The sequence below is a fragment of the Copadichromis virginalis genome, linkage group LG13 (assembly GCF_057382275.1).
Source record: "Copadichromis virginalis isolate Kocher_CV1m ecotype Utaka linkage group LG13, C_Virginalis_male_GT1.1, whole genome shotgun sequence".
NCBI lineage: Eukaryota > Metazoa > Chordata > Actinopteri > Cichliformes > Cichlidae > Copadichromis > Copadichromis virginalis.
The window spans coordinates 24,044,085-24,060,557 of record NC_140630.1 but is presented as its reverse complement, the minus strand read 5'-3'; the positions used below and the strand labels follow the sequence as shown (position 1 = coordinate 24,060,557).

The window sequence follows — 16,473 nt, the reverse complement described above, 5'->3', positions numbered from 1 at the left end:
ATGTTTGCTCTGTCATATTGATCTCCTGCTAAAATATGAAAGAGGGCATAGGACTTTTAGCTGTATTTTTATCAGTTTTACAGCTTTTTCAATAGACAAAGACCTTCCTCATGGCCGCTCATTCTACACACAGGACCTGAGTAACAGATTAACAATTAAGTTACAGAAGATAATGCTTTTCCCACAATGTACTACAGAGTTTTTTTGTTTTTTTGTTTGTTTTTTTACTGTGGGTCCACAGTAAAAAGCCCAAAGTGCTGCACTGACCATATTTTTTTTATTCACTATGGCAGCATTTCTTTATCATGGAGAAAAACTGAGACATACTGTTGAAATTTTACTTCTTCCTATATTAAGATAGCTCAGGGATTAAATATGTAGTTAAAACATCTTTCCATTAACAAAAAAGGCAGTTTCTCGGGTACAGACTAAAGTGGACTGTAGGCCCACGATGTAATATGAGTTTGACATCTCTGGTTTAGACAGGTCTTTTTGAAAATAGAGAACACAAGTTTTGTATCTTGTCATCCAGTTTTCTTACAGTATTTAAAAGTAGAAAGGGAGAGAGAGCCTTCAGTTTTCAGGCCCCTCTTCTATGGAACCAGCTTCCAGTTTGGATTCGGGAGACAGACACTATCTCTACTTTTAAGATTGGGCTTAAAACTTTCCTTTTTTCTCTAAAGCATATAGTTAGGGCTCAATCAGGTGACCCTGAATCCTCCCTTAGTTATGCTGCAATGGGTGTAGGCTGGTGGGTGATTCCCATGATGCATTTAGTATTTCTTCTTCAGTTACCTTTCTCACTCACTATGTGTTAATAGACCTCATTGCATTGAATCATACTTGTTATTAATCTCTAGCTGTCTTCCACAGCGTGTCTTTTGTCTTGTCTTCCTTCTCTCACCCCAACTCTCACTCCAACCCAAATGGCTGGCCCTCCCTGAGCCTGGTTCTGCTGTAGGTTTCTTTCTGTTAAAATTGAGCTTTTCCTTCCATCCTCATAAAAGTGCTTGCTCATAGGGGGTCATATGATTATTGGGTTTTTCTCTGTATGTATTATTGCAGAGTCTACCTTACAATATAAAGTGCCTTGAGGCGGCTGTTGCTGTGATTTGGCACTGTATAAATAGTTGAATTGAATTGAATCTAAATCCATGAGAAAAGCAATTAGTTTTTAAACAGTCAAAAATCTCTCATGGTAGCAAACAATGACTGTAGAAATGACTGTTTTCTACAGTCACTGGTAGCAAAAGTACTCCTTTCAATCCTAAGAAGAGGAATAGGTACATTTTGGTGGATGCCCTATTGACGTCCCTGCTTTTTTGCCACGCTGTACCCGCTCACCTGACGGACAGCACAATTTCACAATCAAACAACATCTTAGTAATAGCTACGCCTCCTGGATTTTTTAACCAATCATGTAAAGATGAGCAATCAAACAGCCAATCGGACAGCTCTGACATTTTTTTCAGACCCGCCCCTTGCCTGGCTTGACAGACAAGTCTGTAATCCTCAGATCCCAACTGTGACATCGCTGCTTTTATTATTACTGTTCTGAGTGTTTCATATCGGCACATTACAAACATTCTGTAATTTGTGCCTTTCCGCATTGCATGCTGATATTAACAGACTTTATGCCAAACGGACCCTAGCTAACTTATTAACCGGTAACAACACAAGGGCCATCTGACGGTACACTGAGCTTGTTAGCCAGCTAGCTGCTGATTCTCCAGTCGAACTGCCCTTTGTCTTTTCAGGCAAGTCAGCTAGCAGGCGTTGGTTTCTTCTCTCGGGTAGTTAACCCAGGATTTTGGAGTTTTGTTTTTAATTTTTCGCCTGACAGGAGTGAAGCAAACCAAGATAGGCGGCTTGGGAACCAAGATGTCGAACCGAGTGGTGTGCAGAGAAGCAAGTCACGCCGGGAGCTGGTACTCTGCTTCGGGTAACTGTCAATGAAGCACCATCCGCGTTAGCACACCTTGTGCTAGCTGGCAGTCTTATTTGTTTGTTTTATGCTTTGTGTTCTATTAGTTTTTGAGGCTTCTCATTATGCGTAACTTACTGTCTTTGTAACTGGGCTCCTGGTGGCTTGCCACCGCAGAAATGAATAGCCAGTGTCAGGGCTGTAACGTTAGTCCATCCGTTTTTTTTTGTTTTTTTTAAGTCGGCTATCTAACTGTTATCGACTGCCGTCTCTGTATTATCCCATTTGGTGTACGATTGGTTTGAACTTGTTCAGCACCTCCTCCTCGGATAGTGCGTGGAAATGTCAAAACAAAGCATTTTTGACTATCAACTCAACCAACGCTAACTTGGCTAATATTGCAGAACTTCCTGGCCTACGTGCTAGCTAGCCAGCTACACTTAAGATTTCCCGAAGCTGATTATTGAGCATTATTGTGTTCTTGTTGGTGTCTGCCCCTGATCCGCTTAAGTTATGTGTACAAATGCTCCCTGTCACAGAACAAAGGATTGGGTAGGGCAGGGCAGAAAGCTGAAGGTTCATGTTGCACCCCTTCCCCCATTTCACAAGCTGTACGCTAGTTTATTTTTTTTATTAAATCCCAAAAGGCTGCCCGATTATCCATTAGAAACTGCCATTTACAATCCTTTTTGAGACAACATATAAAGCAGATAAATACTGAAAACAACAAATGCTGAGCTAACATTGATTACCGTGATTCTGGTTGTTTTTCTAACAAATCATTCAGTTCTGTGTGCTGTTAATGTTGTCAACTATTGACACTGGTAAACATGAACTTTAGTAGTTTATACTGTAATATAGGCATTGTATTCCAGTTTAGTTAATCACGTTTAGTAAGGTTAAAATTGGATTATGACACAGTATAATGAGCTCCAGCTTTACAATGACAGTTGCCCAGCATATAAAAGATTGACAATACTATGTTAGGCTTTGTCAAGATGGGCTCTTATCCATTTCTTTCCCGTTCCAAAATAACTGACAAGGAATAATGAACTGCTGTCACAGCTGGATTTCAGCCCAGTGCATTGCTATTACAGTGCGACATTGGTAGGGATCTAAAATGATTGTAGCCTTATCAAAGTGTATTTGGACTATTTCTACAATTATCATTTGATTTTGTGACCCCTCTTTATTCTAGTGTTAGTCTACTCTAGTGAAATATACAGGTATATATCTTTTTTTGTTTGTTTACTTTTTCAGGATCCCAGCTGAATGCACAACTAGAAGGCTGGCTGTCTCAAGCACAGTCCACCATCAGACCCGCTAGAGCCATCATAGCACCGTAAGCACACATTAACAAACAGAAGGAAAATGTCTTCTGAATGTGTTCAATGCCTTCTTAATTGTAATATGGCTTGTTTTTGTTTGTAGCCATGCAGGGTATACTTACTGTGGTGCTTGTGCAGCACATGCCTACAAGCAGGTTGATCCCTCTATTACGTAAGTGATCCTGTTTTCTAGCTCTCTTCCTCATTTAAGAAGATGCTTTGCATGATTGTTTATCTTAATTCCACTTTTTCCACAGACTGAGCAGATGTGAGTGTAGATAGCAGAGTAAAGAAATGTTGGTGCTGTGCTTTTTGCAAAAACAGCTAATGAAATAAAGTTCTGTTGCCCTTCAGTCGTAGGGTGTTCATCCTGGGACCTTCACACCATGTGCCCCTCTCTCGCTGTGCCCTGTCACCTGCAGACATCTATAGAACACCCCTCTATGACCTGAGAATCGACCAGAAGGGTATTCACTGTTTTCAAATATGTCTTACATCTTAACTTGTGCTATAATTTATTTATAGGTATTTTGCACATCCTCATAAAAGGTGTTTTGAGGATGTGCGGTGATGTGAGGTAGTAACATGACAGTTTGGATAACATTTAAAGTGTACATTTCATGTTTTGTGCCAAAAGCAAAGTGAAGAACTTTTTTTTTTTTGGAGTCATTGCTCTTAAAAATGTGAAATGAAGCAAGCACAGAGCTTCAACATACAGACCTTATGCCAGTTTGGCAGGTGATACACTTTTAATGATCCTCCAACGACCAGACATTGCCTTGACTCTGTGGTCAGGGCTTTCTTTTTATTTTTTAGATTTTCCTCAGCTAGGCACTTGTCAGAATTCTAATCTCACTGACTTTATCAGTAGTCGTGACTATGAAAAAATTCTCAAAATAAAGTTAAATCTCTCTCTTTCAGTTTATGCTGACCTCTGGAAAACTGGGTTGTTTGAGAGAATGAGTCTGCAGACAGATGAAGATGAGCACAGTATTGAAATGCACTTGCCTTACACTGCTAAAGCCATGGAGAGGTAATGCACATGAGTGACATTCATTCAAGTGGAGAATCAATCTATGCATTTAAAGGGAACTGTCTGAGAGATTGAAGCTTTTTCTTGACTGTTTCTGACAAAAGTAAATACAAGGTACAAAAGCTCTGTTACTTCTGTTCTCTTATTTTCCTTCACGTCCTATACTATGCACCAGGCACTATTGTAAACCAGAATCACACTGGTGCAGGGACACATGGATGTGCATAATTTATACAACCTTCTGTTAGGTTGGCTGGAGACAGAGCCATTTTCATGGTTCTGAAAAACAGGGATCATGTAGTAGAACTTGAACTGAGCTAGGTGACTCCATAATGGGAAATAACAAGTTGAAATCACACCATTGATGTTGACCAGTGAGACTAAAGTCACAAAGTTGTTGTTTTTAGCATGTAAAAGTTAAGTTATTATTATTGATGTTGCAGCCACAAAGACGAGTTTAGCATCGTGCCTGTGCTGGTGGGTGCGCTGAGTGAGTCAAAGGAACAGGAGTATGGGAAGCTGCTTAGCAAATACCTGGCAGACCCTTCTAACCTTTTCATCATCTCATCTGACTTCTGCCATTGGGGTATGTACTGACATGACACACTGAAAACAGCAGTTTGTGATGCAAGGATAATTTGGTCTAAATGACATAATTACTTGACTGTACCCAGCTGTGTACTGCGGTGTGTTTCTCTCTTGAAGGTCAACGGTTTCGCTATACATACTATGATGAATCTCAAGGGGAGATCTACAGGTCTATTGAGCATCTTGATAAAATGGTAACTACTGAGATATGTAAGATATAACATGTAATATAAAATGTTGGGGAAAAAAGTGATTGTAATTTTTTTTCAATGAAAAGAATAAATCTGATCTATTTCACTGAGAAAAAACACTTTCATCGGCCACATGCACGGCTGCTGTGGGTAATTAAGCACATATAAAACGCGCACAACCAATAAAAGGTATTGGACATGGCATTTTGAAAATCTCATGGCCTTAATGAGACAGTTTATTTGCTTGTACAAGTCAAAGATTAACTAAATTTAATGATAAAAAAAACTACTGAATAGCAAAGAAGATTTATAGATTTTTCTTAGGGTCATGATTTTTTGTGATAAACTCCAAAATAATTTGTATATCAATTAAGTACAGTATATAATGGACTCTGATGAGACTGATATATTGTTATATTGGTAGGGGCTTAGATATTGGCCATTTAACTACTTATGGATATCAGTATCTGCATTTATAACTGCCAATTAATGAAAATGTGAAAAGTGAAGAAGAAAAGGGAGACGTCATTCAACCACGCACAATTTGTCCACTAGAGGGCACTTACCAATTTACTGTGAAAGCAAAAAAACTACACTGCCATATTATCATAGTAAGGACTCAAATTTACATATAACCATGTGTAACTATGAGTGTGTGTCTCAAAGAAAAACAATTATTGGCCAATATATAGAATTTTTAAATTACACAGTATCAGTGTGAAAAATCTTATATCGGTCAGCCTCTAGTATATTACATGAATATAAAAAAGGAACGTGAATATCCAAGCTGATTTTCACTGCAGGGTTTCTGATTAATGACAGTTGCATTCCGCTTATCAAAGATCGTTTTATTGCACATGCTGATTCATTGTCATGACCTACTTGGCCAGTCGCAACACCTAATGGAACTGAGCCATTATGAGTGTTATTCATTTCACTTATTATTCCTGCTGCGGCGAGTCATAATGTGTTCTTATCCAAAAAAGATACAAATGTTTGCAGGTATGAGGGTACATTTAAGGTTTAATTTCTTTCTGTCTGTCAAGGGGATGGGCATTATAGAGCAGCTGGATCCCATGTCTTTCACCAACTACTTGAAGAAGTATCGCAACACCATATGTGGGCGTCACCCGATTGGAGTGCTGCTAAATGTAGGTAACCCAGGAAAAAGTCTTACCAAGTGTATTTCACTCACACTCGTGTTATTAGGTACACCCCCTTAATTCTTCATTACATAGATTCAGGATATTGACATGATGGGGGTGTGGATGCCATTTGAATACAGTGAACTCAGTGTCATGTTTAAGAAACCAGTTTGAGATGATTGGAGCTTTGTGACATTGCACGTTATCCTTCAGCCATCAGAAGATGGGTACACTGTGGTTAAAAACAGATGACCATATGTTTGCACATACTCAGAAAAAATACTCACACTGTGGCGTTTAAACAATTCTCTGTTGACACTAAGGGACCCAAGGTGTGCCAAGCAAATACCCCCACACACCATTAAGCAAGGATTATACTTTCTGCATCCGTGAGTTCACTTGGGTCCCAGTGACATGAATTTTGTCATCAAACAGTTTACTGAAATTGAGGAATTTCGATGAGCATCCCTAAATAAGAGCCTCAGTTTTCTGTTCTTGGCTGACAGGAGTGGCGTCCTGTGTGCTCTTCTGCTGCTGTAGCCCAGGGCTGCCCAATCCCGGTCCTCGAGAGCTACCGTCCTGCAGCTTTTAGATGCATCCCTACTCCAACACAGCTGAATCAAATGGTTTGATTACCTCTTCAGCATGCCATCATGTTTGGCAAAGGCCTGATAACAAGCCATTCATTTGATTCAGGTGTGTGGGAACAAGGATGCATCTAAAAGCTGCAGGACGGTAGCTCTCGAGGACCGGGATTGGGCAGCCCTGCTGTAGCCCATCTGCTTCGAGGTTCGACTTGTTGTGTGCACAGAGATGCTCTTCTGCATACCTTGGTTGTAACTAGTTGTTATTTGAGTAGATGTTGCCTTGCTATCAGTTTGAAGCAGTCTAGTCATTCTCCTCTGACATCAATACATTTTATTTCTTTTTCGAGCCATTCTCTCTGAACTTCATGTCTGTGTGCCCAAATGAGTTGCTGCCATCTGATTGCCTGATTACATATTTGTGTTTATTCATTTTTTGTGTGTATATAACAGTCGTTGATGAAATTCATGTTGTGGGCTGACTTTATTTGTATTTTTCAGTTTGACTGATAACCCCAAGTACAGAATCTTCAATGAAATGAGGTTTAAACTACATGTTTTAATCAAGAAGTCAGCATCCTCATCAGCTTTTCTATACAAGAAACACAGAAAATACAGAATCTAGATTCATCTTGAGGTGATCATCCAGAAAATCCTAAGGAAATATTACGCTGTTATTTGATTTTACTATAACCTTTCAACGTAACCTCTAGTCCCACATGTATGACATCCTTCTGGGCTCTGGAAGCAGTGCTTTCCAGCTAGTCCATTCGTCGTGACACCCCTATATTTCTTGTTTGTTTTTTATTTTATTTGGAAAAGCTAAATTAAGATGTGACATGAGGAGGATAGGTCTTAGTGCTACTCAGGTCCTCTGGCCAATGGTCAGTTGACATTCAGGATCCAAATTCATGTCCTTGTCGAGAATAATTCCCTAAAACGAGCCAATCTGTCATCGTTATCGTCTTTGTTTGTCTAAAGACTCTTGCTGTGTCCCATGATGTGAATTAGTGCCTAAGTGGATTTTGCTGTTTTGCAGGCTGTGGCTGAGCTGAGGAAGTCTGGTCTAGAAATGAACTTCACTTTCCTGAACTACGCCCAATCAAGTCAGTGCAGGAACTGGCAGGATAGCTCTGTGAGTTATGCTGCTGGGGCACTCATCGTTCATTGAGGTCAACTTTTTGCAGGGGCCACTGCAACGCCGCCACCCTGCCCTTACTATCTATCGCCATAACCCGACCTAGACACCCTCCCTCTCACCCCCCTCCCCCAGTTATGCCCACTATTTGCAGGAAGGACCTAGACACTCAAAGCCAATACAGTCTTCTTTCTGTCTCTCCCTCAGCTCTCCTCTGCCTTTTCTCCGCCAGTTTGAAGTGTGTCTCAGAGCTTTTGGTTGAAACATTTTGCTTGAAGTGCAGTTTTGAGATTTTGTAGGAGCAAATGGTTAGTGGAGATGGGAAGAGTATGCAGTGTTTTGGCTTGGAGTAAGCAATGAGAGGGGAAAAATAATCTTATTTAGGTTTTTGCAAGGACTGTAGTCCTCTTAGTTCCCTTTTATTTTCCTGACTAAACAGATTTGAGTTGTAAAAATGCAATCTTTATATTTGGACTCAATCTGTTCTCTTGTAATTTGCCTCAGAATAAGAATTAAAATAAAACTGCAGATATTAATGGAGACTATTTAAACGTTGCCAGATGAAAATGGAGTGTTTTGGCTGACTGCTTCAAGCTACATGCGATTTAAACTTTGAAAACAGTGTCATAGGTAATTACTACCATTGCTCAGCATGTGTTGTAGTTGCTAACAAAGGGCTGCACCCAACAAAGTTCACTAACCCCCCTTACTGTACAAAACCAAAAACAATATTATTATCCTTTTAGTTTATTAAACACAATATTTTAATCATATTTTATTCCTTTTTGTTTTCCTTATTTAGTAGTTTTAGATGTGATGATATTTACTCAATTAGTGTGTAGGTTTGAACAAAAGCCGAGTCGTCACTTGAGCTCTAAAGCCATCAGCCAGTTTGCCCAGTAAACTAGTGTATACAAACACCGCTTCCTGACTACAATCCCATGCTTTCTAGCATGCTAGAGCCAAACTGCAGTTATGTAGAAATACAATCAACGGTGGATATTGTGTGCGTGACTCCATCTATGAGACGTCCAGTCTCCGTTTACAACTCCACCCCGACTTTCTGTAGTTACTGAACTGTCAGAATAGGAGAAAGACAGTTTTGTTACACATTCAGCAACATTTCTTTTTGTCTAAACAACAGGCAAAGCACTGAAGACCACAATGACTTGCTTAAATAAGATCTGTACCTCTCCCCAGTGCAATGCGTGGTAAACCTTATCTGGATTTTTTTTGATTGAGGAATGCCAAAATTTATTGGAAAAATGTAAGTTTTCATCCTTATATTTGGTTTACAGTTTGGAGAATTCATTTCAGAATTACTAATGAGACAGTGCAAGTGTCTCTTAGGCAAGTACTGTGCACAAGGCAATTAAAGATGGCTCGAGTATTAATATCAGCACAAATGCTTTCCTGGTAGTTTTAACAATCTACCCGGTGTTGCTCCCTGCTACGTTTTGGATTTATCGGAAGTGTCAAGCACAAATATTTTATTTACTAACAAGCGAAATAGTTGCTGCCTGAAATAATTCAGTTTCCAAAGGAATGCTACATGCAGACCCCCCCCCCCCCCCAGTGATTTTTAGTAGCAGTTTAGGCTTTTAGTACCAGTAACGATAATAGGCACACAAATGTCTGCTGTCCTGTTGTTTAAGATTGGAACGTCACTTTTCTCTGACTTTTGCTGCTAAAGTTGAATATTCCTATTTAAGCAAAGCAGTCCTCTAACATTAGCCCCTCCCCTCTTGGCACCAAAAGAGGCACCACACTCAGCATTAAACTACAGCATCTGTTCGAATGAAGTGGGCACAGACTGAAAGATGAAATCCCAGAATGGCTTGACCTCTATTGCTAATTTAAGGGAAACTAGTAAAGCATGACACACTGTGCTATTGTGCCTTTTATCACTGTTGCACATATACATATAAAGCATATTCTCACTTTTAGTCTTATTTTAGAATGTGTACTTGAGTTTTGTTTTTTCTCACGTGTACCCTCCCCTTTGCCTATTGCCCGACGGTGTCTCCAGCTCGCCCGACACACCAGGAATATTCTACCTGTCCCCCCGTCATCCGTTGGTCTAAAATGGCACCAACTGTTATCTCCTTTCTCCAGCAGGGAGTGGTATTCCTCTTTCTGCTAATCACCTCATTCCTGTAGAGAGAGACAAAGGCTAAACCTCAACACTGTTAATTTTCTGTTATATGAATATTTGTTTGTCTTTTAGAAATGTTTTTTGTATTTCTTGTTTTGTTTTTTCTTTTCTTTTCTTGGTTTGAGAATTGGAACTTACACGTCACAGACCTAAAAATATACTACTTAACTACTCCCTTAATGGAGTTTTTTTGATCTCAGGTTCCACTGGTAAAGCATCCCAAAAGGCTCTTCAGATGAGGCCGAGGATTCATGTAACAAAATGAGTAAAATGTACTGAAAAGCTTGTCTGCTCTGGTGTCTCGTTCTTCCGGTTTTTACAATCACAGAAAACGCACTGATCTCATACATCCATGTAACTTCTCAGTCACTGACTACATTGAAACCAATTATGTTTTTCAATACCAAACACTAATTTTCACCCCAGTTTACCAACTAACAGACATAAGCGAACAATAGGTTTACAGTGCAGCTTCTATAATAGACATCCTGTGCAAACTACATCAGTCATGAAGCAATTTTAAGGCCAATGTCACCAACAGGGGGAGGCAGGTTGCATGACAACACTAGTGTGTTTATTTTGGGAGGTAAAATATGTGAGGACTTCAATAGTCAAGTTTTTGTTTCAGATAGGAACCGATTCCACTTTGTGGTCATTTTCAAGGCTATAGTTTGAGTTGGTGTTAAATTGTACTGTTATACTGAGAATTATTTGTTATTTAGCCCATTCTTACTAATGGAGAGATGGTGGACAGAATATTACAAACACTAATCTGAAACTCTTTCAGCACCAATTGATCATTAAGTTCTTTTTCAAATAGGAAGGACACATTCTGGAGCAGTTTTACTACACTATAAGGTTTCCAAAATGTACCTATTAAAAAGGCAGCCGATTGTGCTTGTGTGTATTTGCACAAAACTACTACAGATTGTGTTGCTTTTTAAGTCTACCTTGCTTTATAGTACATATTTCTACTAGTTTTTTTACATATTTGACCACTGAACTCAAATTTCCTTTTTTTTTTTAAAGAAAATGTGTCTATATAAGTGCTGTAGCTGTGACTTGACTAATGAACTCTGATGCTAGATAGCTGCTGCTGGTTCCTTACTCATGCCATTTTCCCACCAGAAGCATTTGATCAGTTGTAGAAGGAGTCATAGTACAAGTTGAAGTTAACAAGAATTCTAACCACCAATGCTAAGTCTTTAGTTACCCTTCACTTTTTAATTAACTTGGTTGGTTGATTATTTCTTTGTTGTAACCTTGCTTCTGGGCAATAAATCTTGTACCGTTCAAAAGCCTGTTTATTTCCCCTTAAATGGTCCCACATTCGTGGAGATGCATTTGCGGGTTGTGCACATGAAAAACTTGCCAAATCATCTCTGCCAATGTCAAACAGCTTATTCTGCTATTGACTCTTGTTTGATGTCGTTTATTGGACTGGATCACTGAAGTCTGAAGAAATAACACCAAAAAAAGAGTGAATAGCAGAATAAGCTGTTTGGCATCAACAAAAAAATTTAGCAAGAATTTTATGGGCTCAACCCACATACTCAACTTTGCTTCTCAGCCCAATTGTATCCCCTTAATGCCCTTTCCTTACTTTTTTATGTGAAGTTTATTTTGCTTTCAAGGAGGCAGACTTTGTTATTTTTAGTGCAAAAGTTCCTCAAGCTCTCCGAAGGTCTTTTGGAGTTTTTCTTTGGCTGACATTGGCTGCTTTTTCATTCATTTTAAGTGCAGTCCTTGTACCTGATCTTTTTCAGAGGAACTTTGTTTTGTTAAGCCACTTAATACTGACTTATTATTAAATAGACATAAAACAGGCAACATAGGCACTTTGTTGCCAGCGGCCTGTCACAAATACACATAATTCTTTCACATTTCTTTGGTTGAATATATGAAAGAAGCTTGGAGAACTCTTCTTGAAGACTACTTAAAGAAATGACAAGAAAATTTGACAGAGATATAAACGGCATTTCCATGTATGCTTGCACCTTTCAGTTCATTGCTGCACCTATTTCCCATTTTCCTAGCAAAGGTTAAAGAAATGAGGGGTGGTTTGATACTTTTACACAGTATGTTTACTGGGGAATGAACATCAAAGATAATACAAGTTAAATGGTGTTGCACAGAGTGCTGAATTTTTATGTTTCCCTCATTTTCACATGTATTTAGAATCCATGTGAAAATGAGGGAAACATAAAAATTCAGCACTCTGTGATGAATTTTGATGACTTCAGTCAGTCAGTCCTCCTGTGCCAGCTGTACCCTCTTGGTGGTATTTAGTAGGAGAGAAACTCTTACTCTAAAGCTACAGGACTCTGAACATTTACCCTCATGCCTTTTACATATCACTTGGAAATACAAAAAGAGCAACATAACTGAAGTGCACTTCAGGGATTGCCATGTACATCTGTAAGCAGTGGTGGTTTTGAGCACTTTGGTTACCTCTCATACTCAAACTTGTGGTGACTCTTTTCATGTGTGTTACAGCTTTTGGAAATGTGACAGTTTAACATCAAAATGTCTTCCAAGACAGAGAAGGCTAATCGAGACATTGCCTCTAGCAATGTTTGTACCTACGCTCTGAAAGCTCAACCTGTCAACAGCCTGATGAACACACACACCTCTTTCTTTATTTTGGGAGGAGTCTGCAAGGCGGTTTACATCCATTGAGCTTCATACATATGCTTAGTTCGCGAGTGGAAACGGTCACAGCAGTTTTTACCGGCTGAGGCGAACACTTGCTAGGATGCACTGCCATCAGGACTTGGTGAGCTTTCTCAGCTGTGGACTTATTCTGGCAGGAGTTTGGCACCTGGTTTATCACAGGAAGACACAGAGCTCCTATGGACGCTACATGGCATGCCCTCCTGCTAGAATGGTTCCTGCTAGACTAGCCTGGTTCCTTCAGGAGATGCCGGCTTTCATCATCCCTCTACTTTTAATGCTCACCACGCACAAATCCACAATTATGGGGAAGTACCTGCTGCTAGCGACCTTTTGCGTGCACTACTTTCAAAGGTAAAAGCAGAAAAACAAGTCAGCTTTGTGCCATTTGCTATGCATGTGAAGGGAACAGGGAACATGTATTCACGACAGTAAACAGTCGTGAATACGTGTATTCCTATTTACAATATTCCTATTTAATCTTTCCAACATAAGTGATCAACTTTGATGTTATTTAAAAAAAGGAAAGTTAAAATCCCTCCTCTCTAACAGTTTGTCTTTTCTATTTTACATAAAACAACAAAGACGTGGCGTAATCATCTTTTAGCTGCTGGATGTACATTACGTATTGAGACATTTAGTGAAAGCAAGAGACAAAATTTCAGATGGGGACCTAAAAAGCAAAAGAAAAAAACAAAAGGAGGTTTGAAAAGGATTTTTCCTGCTGCTATAATTCAAAACAACACTCTGAGGAATGCTTTCCTAACCTCCCATGAAGAGTGGAGCTTAGTGGCACCATTTTAGTTTTCACCTTAATGCCAAATCATTTATACAGTGTGCTTCCAGTGGATTGTAAAAACACAGCTTTTTCTGCATCTACCAGCATGGAAAAAATGTACCATTATCCCCGTCTTTTGCCACCCCTGCTGCATCTACCATTTTGTTCCCCAATCATAGAACATTTGTGTACTCGCTATTGATGAAAGGAAAGCCTTTCCCGCTGAGTGTGATGGTGACAGCGGGTTTGTTCTGCTCTCTAAATGGTTTCCTGCAAGGACACTACCTGCTGCATTGTGCCCAGTTTGATGATGAGTGGTTTACGGGCTATTGCTTTAAAATTGGTAAGTGGAATATTTACTCTTTGGATGTGAAAGTCAGAATCTAATTGTGCTTTTTTTTATGTCTCATATACTGAGAATTCTTTTTTTGTTGTTGTTGTTTTCAGGTTTACTGCTGTTTTACATCGGCATGGCCATTAATATTCACAGCGACTTTATTCTATGCAACTTGAGGAAACCAAAGGAAGTAATATACAAGATTCCTACTGGTAAGAGACAGATTAGTGACCAAACTCCCACTGTGCTTGTATTAACCTGCAGTCTACTTAATCTCCTGCAGGAGGTCTGTTTGAATATGTGTCTGGTGCCAACTACTTAGGGGAGATTGTGGAGTGGTTTGGATACGCTGTAGCCACCTGGTCTTTTCCAGCACTCTCATTCGCTCTGTTTACCCTCTGCTTCATTGGACCAAGAGCCTACTACCATCACAGGTGCCTAAGATATTGATGTGAAGGAGTCCTGACACAAATACTAACCCCTCAACTAAGGATTTTACCCACATGCTGTTTCTAAACCGTTGTTGTTTCTTCTGTTGCAGGTTTTATCTTGAGAAATTCAAAGACTATCCCAAGTTTCGAAAGGCTTTAGTTCCTTTTATCTTCTGAGGGAAAACATTCATGTATTGCAAAAAACTGTTTACCGTGGTCTATAACATGTTATACAACATTGTTATTAGTGAGGCCTTAACGTGGAATAGTCTAGTTAGCTTGGTTTAGTTAGTGTTTGTATTTAAGAAGGTAACAAGGTGAAGTGTATCAATAGTATTTGCAGCTTGTGAAATTTATGCATGATGTATTAATAAATGTATTTGTCTTGTTTATTACTGATACTCATACAACCGAGTTTCCAAAAGTCAGGAATGCTGTTTGAAATTAAATCAAATGTAAGAATCCACTGATTACCAATTTTACCAATCTTGCTTCAAAACTGCTGGTGCCATAATTTTTGGGACAATTTCACAGCTTTTGTAATTTTGTGTCCGTAGACCATCACAGTGGGATTAAAACTAAACAAAAAGATGTTCGTTTCAACTCAAATGGTGTAACAGCAATAGGACCATAGCCCACCATTTTCAGTTGTTGTGAAAGTAACTGGAAACTTAACAGACAGCCGGTTTCAATTGGCCAGGTGAGACCAGTTCTGTCATTATTCTGTGACAAATGAGATAGAGATTTGGAGTCGATCCAGTTGTTGAATTTTACATTGGAACTTAACATGAGGTCTAAAGACATGTTGATGCAAGTGAGGCCCTCATGAGGCTGAAAAAAGGAAAGTATAAATTAAAAACAAACCTCTCTGTTTAAGAATGTACCAGCAAAATGAAAAGCCCACAGAAGGCAATTACAGTATGTGATGGCAAATTCCTTCTTTGATTAAGAAAAACAACTTCTCCACCAGTGGAAATGTGCCACTAGTATTTAATGAAGTAGCAGGATGAACTGTGAAGCGTACAGGTCAATACTCTCTGCTCCAACTCAGCCAGATGTTGCAAAACTGATAGGAGACCCTTTCGCAGTGCAAATGGAAAATAACCCAGAGGCTACTGCCAAAGAAAGACAAGAGTTTCTCAAGGCAAAGACATGGGATATTCTTCAATGGGCAAGTCAGTGACTTGATCTCAACCCAACAAAGCGTGCTTTTCAGTTACTGAAGACAAGACTGAAGGCAGAAAGTCCCACAAACATGCAGGAACTGGCTGCACTGAAGGCCTGGCAGACTATTGATGTTGCCTAAGACTGTTTGTGAGCCACGGTTCAAATTCAAAGACTATCCCAACTTTCGAAAGGCTTTGTCCATAGGCTCTAGACTTCAAGCAGCCATTGACTACACTGGCTACAAAGAATTTTTATCCAAGTTTTAAAAACAATCTTTATAATTAAAAATTTATATAAGTATATATATAACCTCTTGAATTAAAGCTGAATATATGCACATCTGTCACATTTGATTAAAAATCTACTTCGTTGGTTTACAGAGGAAGCATTACAAAAACTAATGGACCTAACTACAAGGCTCCAAAAAAACCCCCCAAACTTTAAAGTTACACTTTTTAAAATCAGAATACAGCATCAAGTCAGTGAATCGTCTGGGATATTGAGCTGGTCAGTTCAGTAGCAGAGGGGGTTGTTAATCAGTTTCTTCATCAGTTTCCTCTTTGATGTTAATGATATTAACGACAGGTGCACTAGATGGGCAACAATGAGACGAGCCCCAAAACAGGAATGGTTTTACACGTGGAGGACACTGACATTTTCGCCTTTTCTGTTTTGCATTTGGCTTAGAGTCAGAGTCACTACTGGTAGCACGAGGCAATACCTGATACCAGAAGGTTTGCTGGGTTTCCCATCACGGTCTCAAGAGCACGGAGGAGATTCCAGGGGACAGGCTCTGGGAGAGCTGGACAGCTGTGCATGTAAAAGGTCCTTAACACATCAGCAGGACCGGTATCTGCTCCTTTGTGCAAGGAGGAACAGGATGATCACTGTCAGAGCTACAAAATGACCTCCAGCAGGACACTCATGAGGGTGGTCTAAGGGCCTGATGTCCTCTAGTGGGCCCTGTGCTCACTGCCTGGCACCGTGGAGCAGATTAGCAT

The 16,473-nt window shown here is 39.6% G+C and overlaps 2 protein-coding genes across 3 annotated transcripts; both read left to right on the top strand.

Moving 5' to 3' along the window:
* The first annotated feature begins 1,472 nt into the window (after nucleotides 1-1,472).
* Nucleotides 1,473-10,371, top strand: memo1 (mediator of cell motility 1). Of its 2 annotated transcripts, XM_085478107.1 has the most exons (10): nucleotides 1,473-1,757; nucleotides 1,844-1,942; nucleotides 3,185-3,266; nucleotides 3,356-3,424; nucleotides 3,607-3,719; nucleotides 4,174-4,285; nucleotides 4,729-4,871; nucleotides 4,991-5,067; nucleotides 6,111-6,215; nucleotides 7,833-10,371. In XM_085478107.1, exons 2-10 carry the CDS (start codon nucleotides 1,882-1,884, stop codon nucleotides 7,962-7,964), a joined length of 894 nt encoding a protein of 297 aa, XP_085334233.1. In that variant the 5' UTR covers nucleotides 1,473-1,757; nucleotides 1,844-1,881; the 3' UTR covers nucleotides 7,965-10,371. The 2 variants fall into 2 exon arrangements, with proteins under 2 accessions (XP_085334233.1, XP_085334232.1); XM_085478106.1 differs by having other exon boundaries at nucleotides 1,473-1,942.
* Nucleotides 10,372-12,340: 1,969 nt separating this feature from the next.
* srd5a2b (steroid-5-alpha-reductase, alpha polypeptide 2b) lies at nucleotides 12,341-15,866 on the top strand. Its single transcript, XM_085478115.1, has 5 exons — nucleotides 12,341-13,113; nucleotides 13,717-13,880; nucleotides 13,985-14,086; nucleotides 14,158-14,308; nucleotides 14,416-15,866. Exons 1-5 carry the CDS (start codon nucleotides 12,842-12,844, stop codon nucleotides 14,480-14,482), a joined length of 756 nt encoding a protein of 251 aa, XP_085334241.1. The 5' UTR covers nucleotides 12,341-12,841; the 3' UTR covers nucleotides 14,483-15,866.
* The last annotated feature ends 607 nt before the right edge of the window (nucleotides 15,867-16,473 follow it).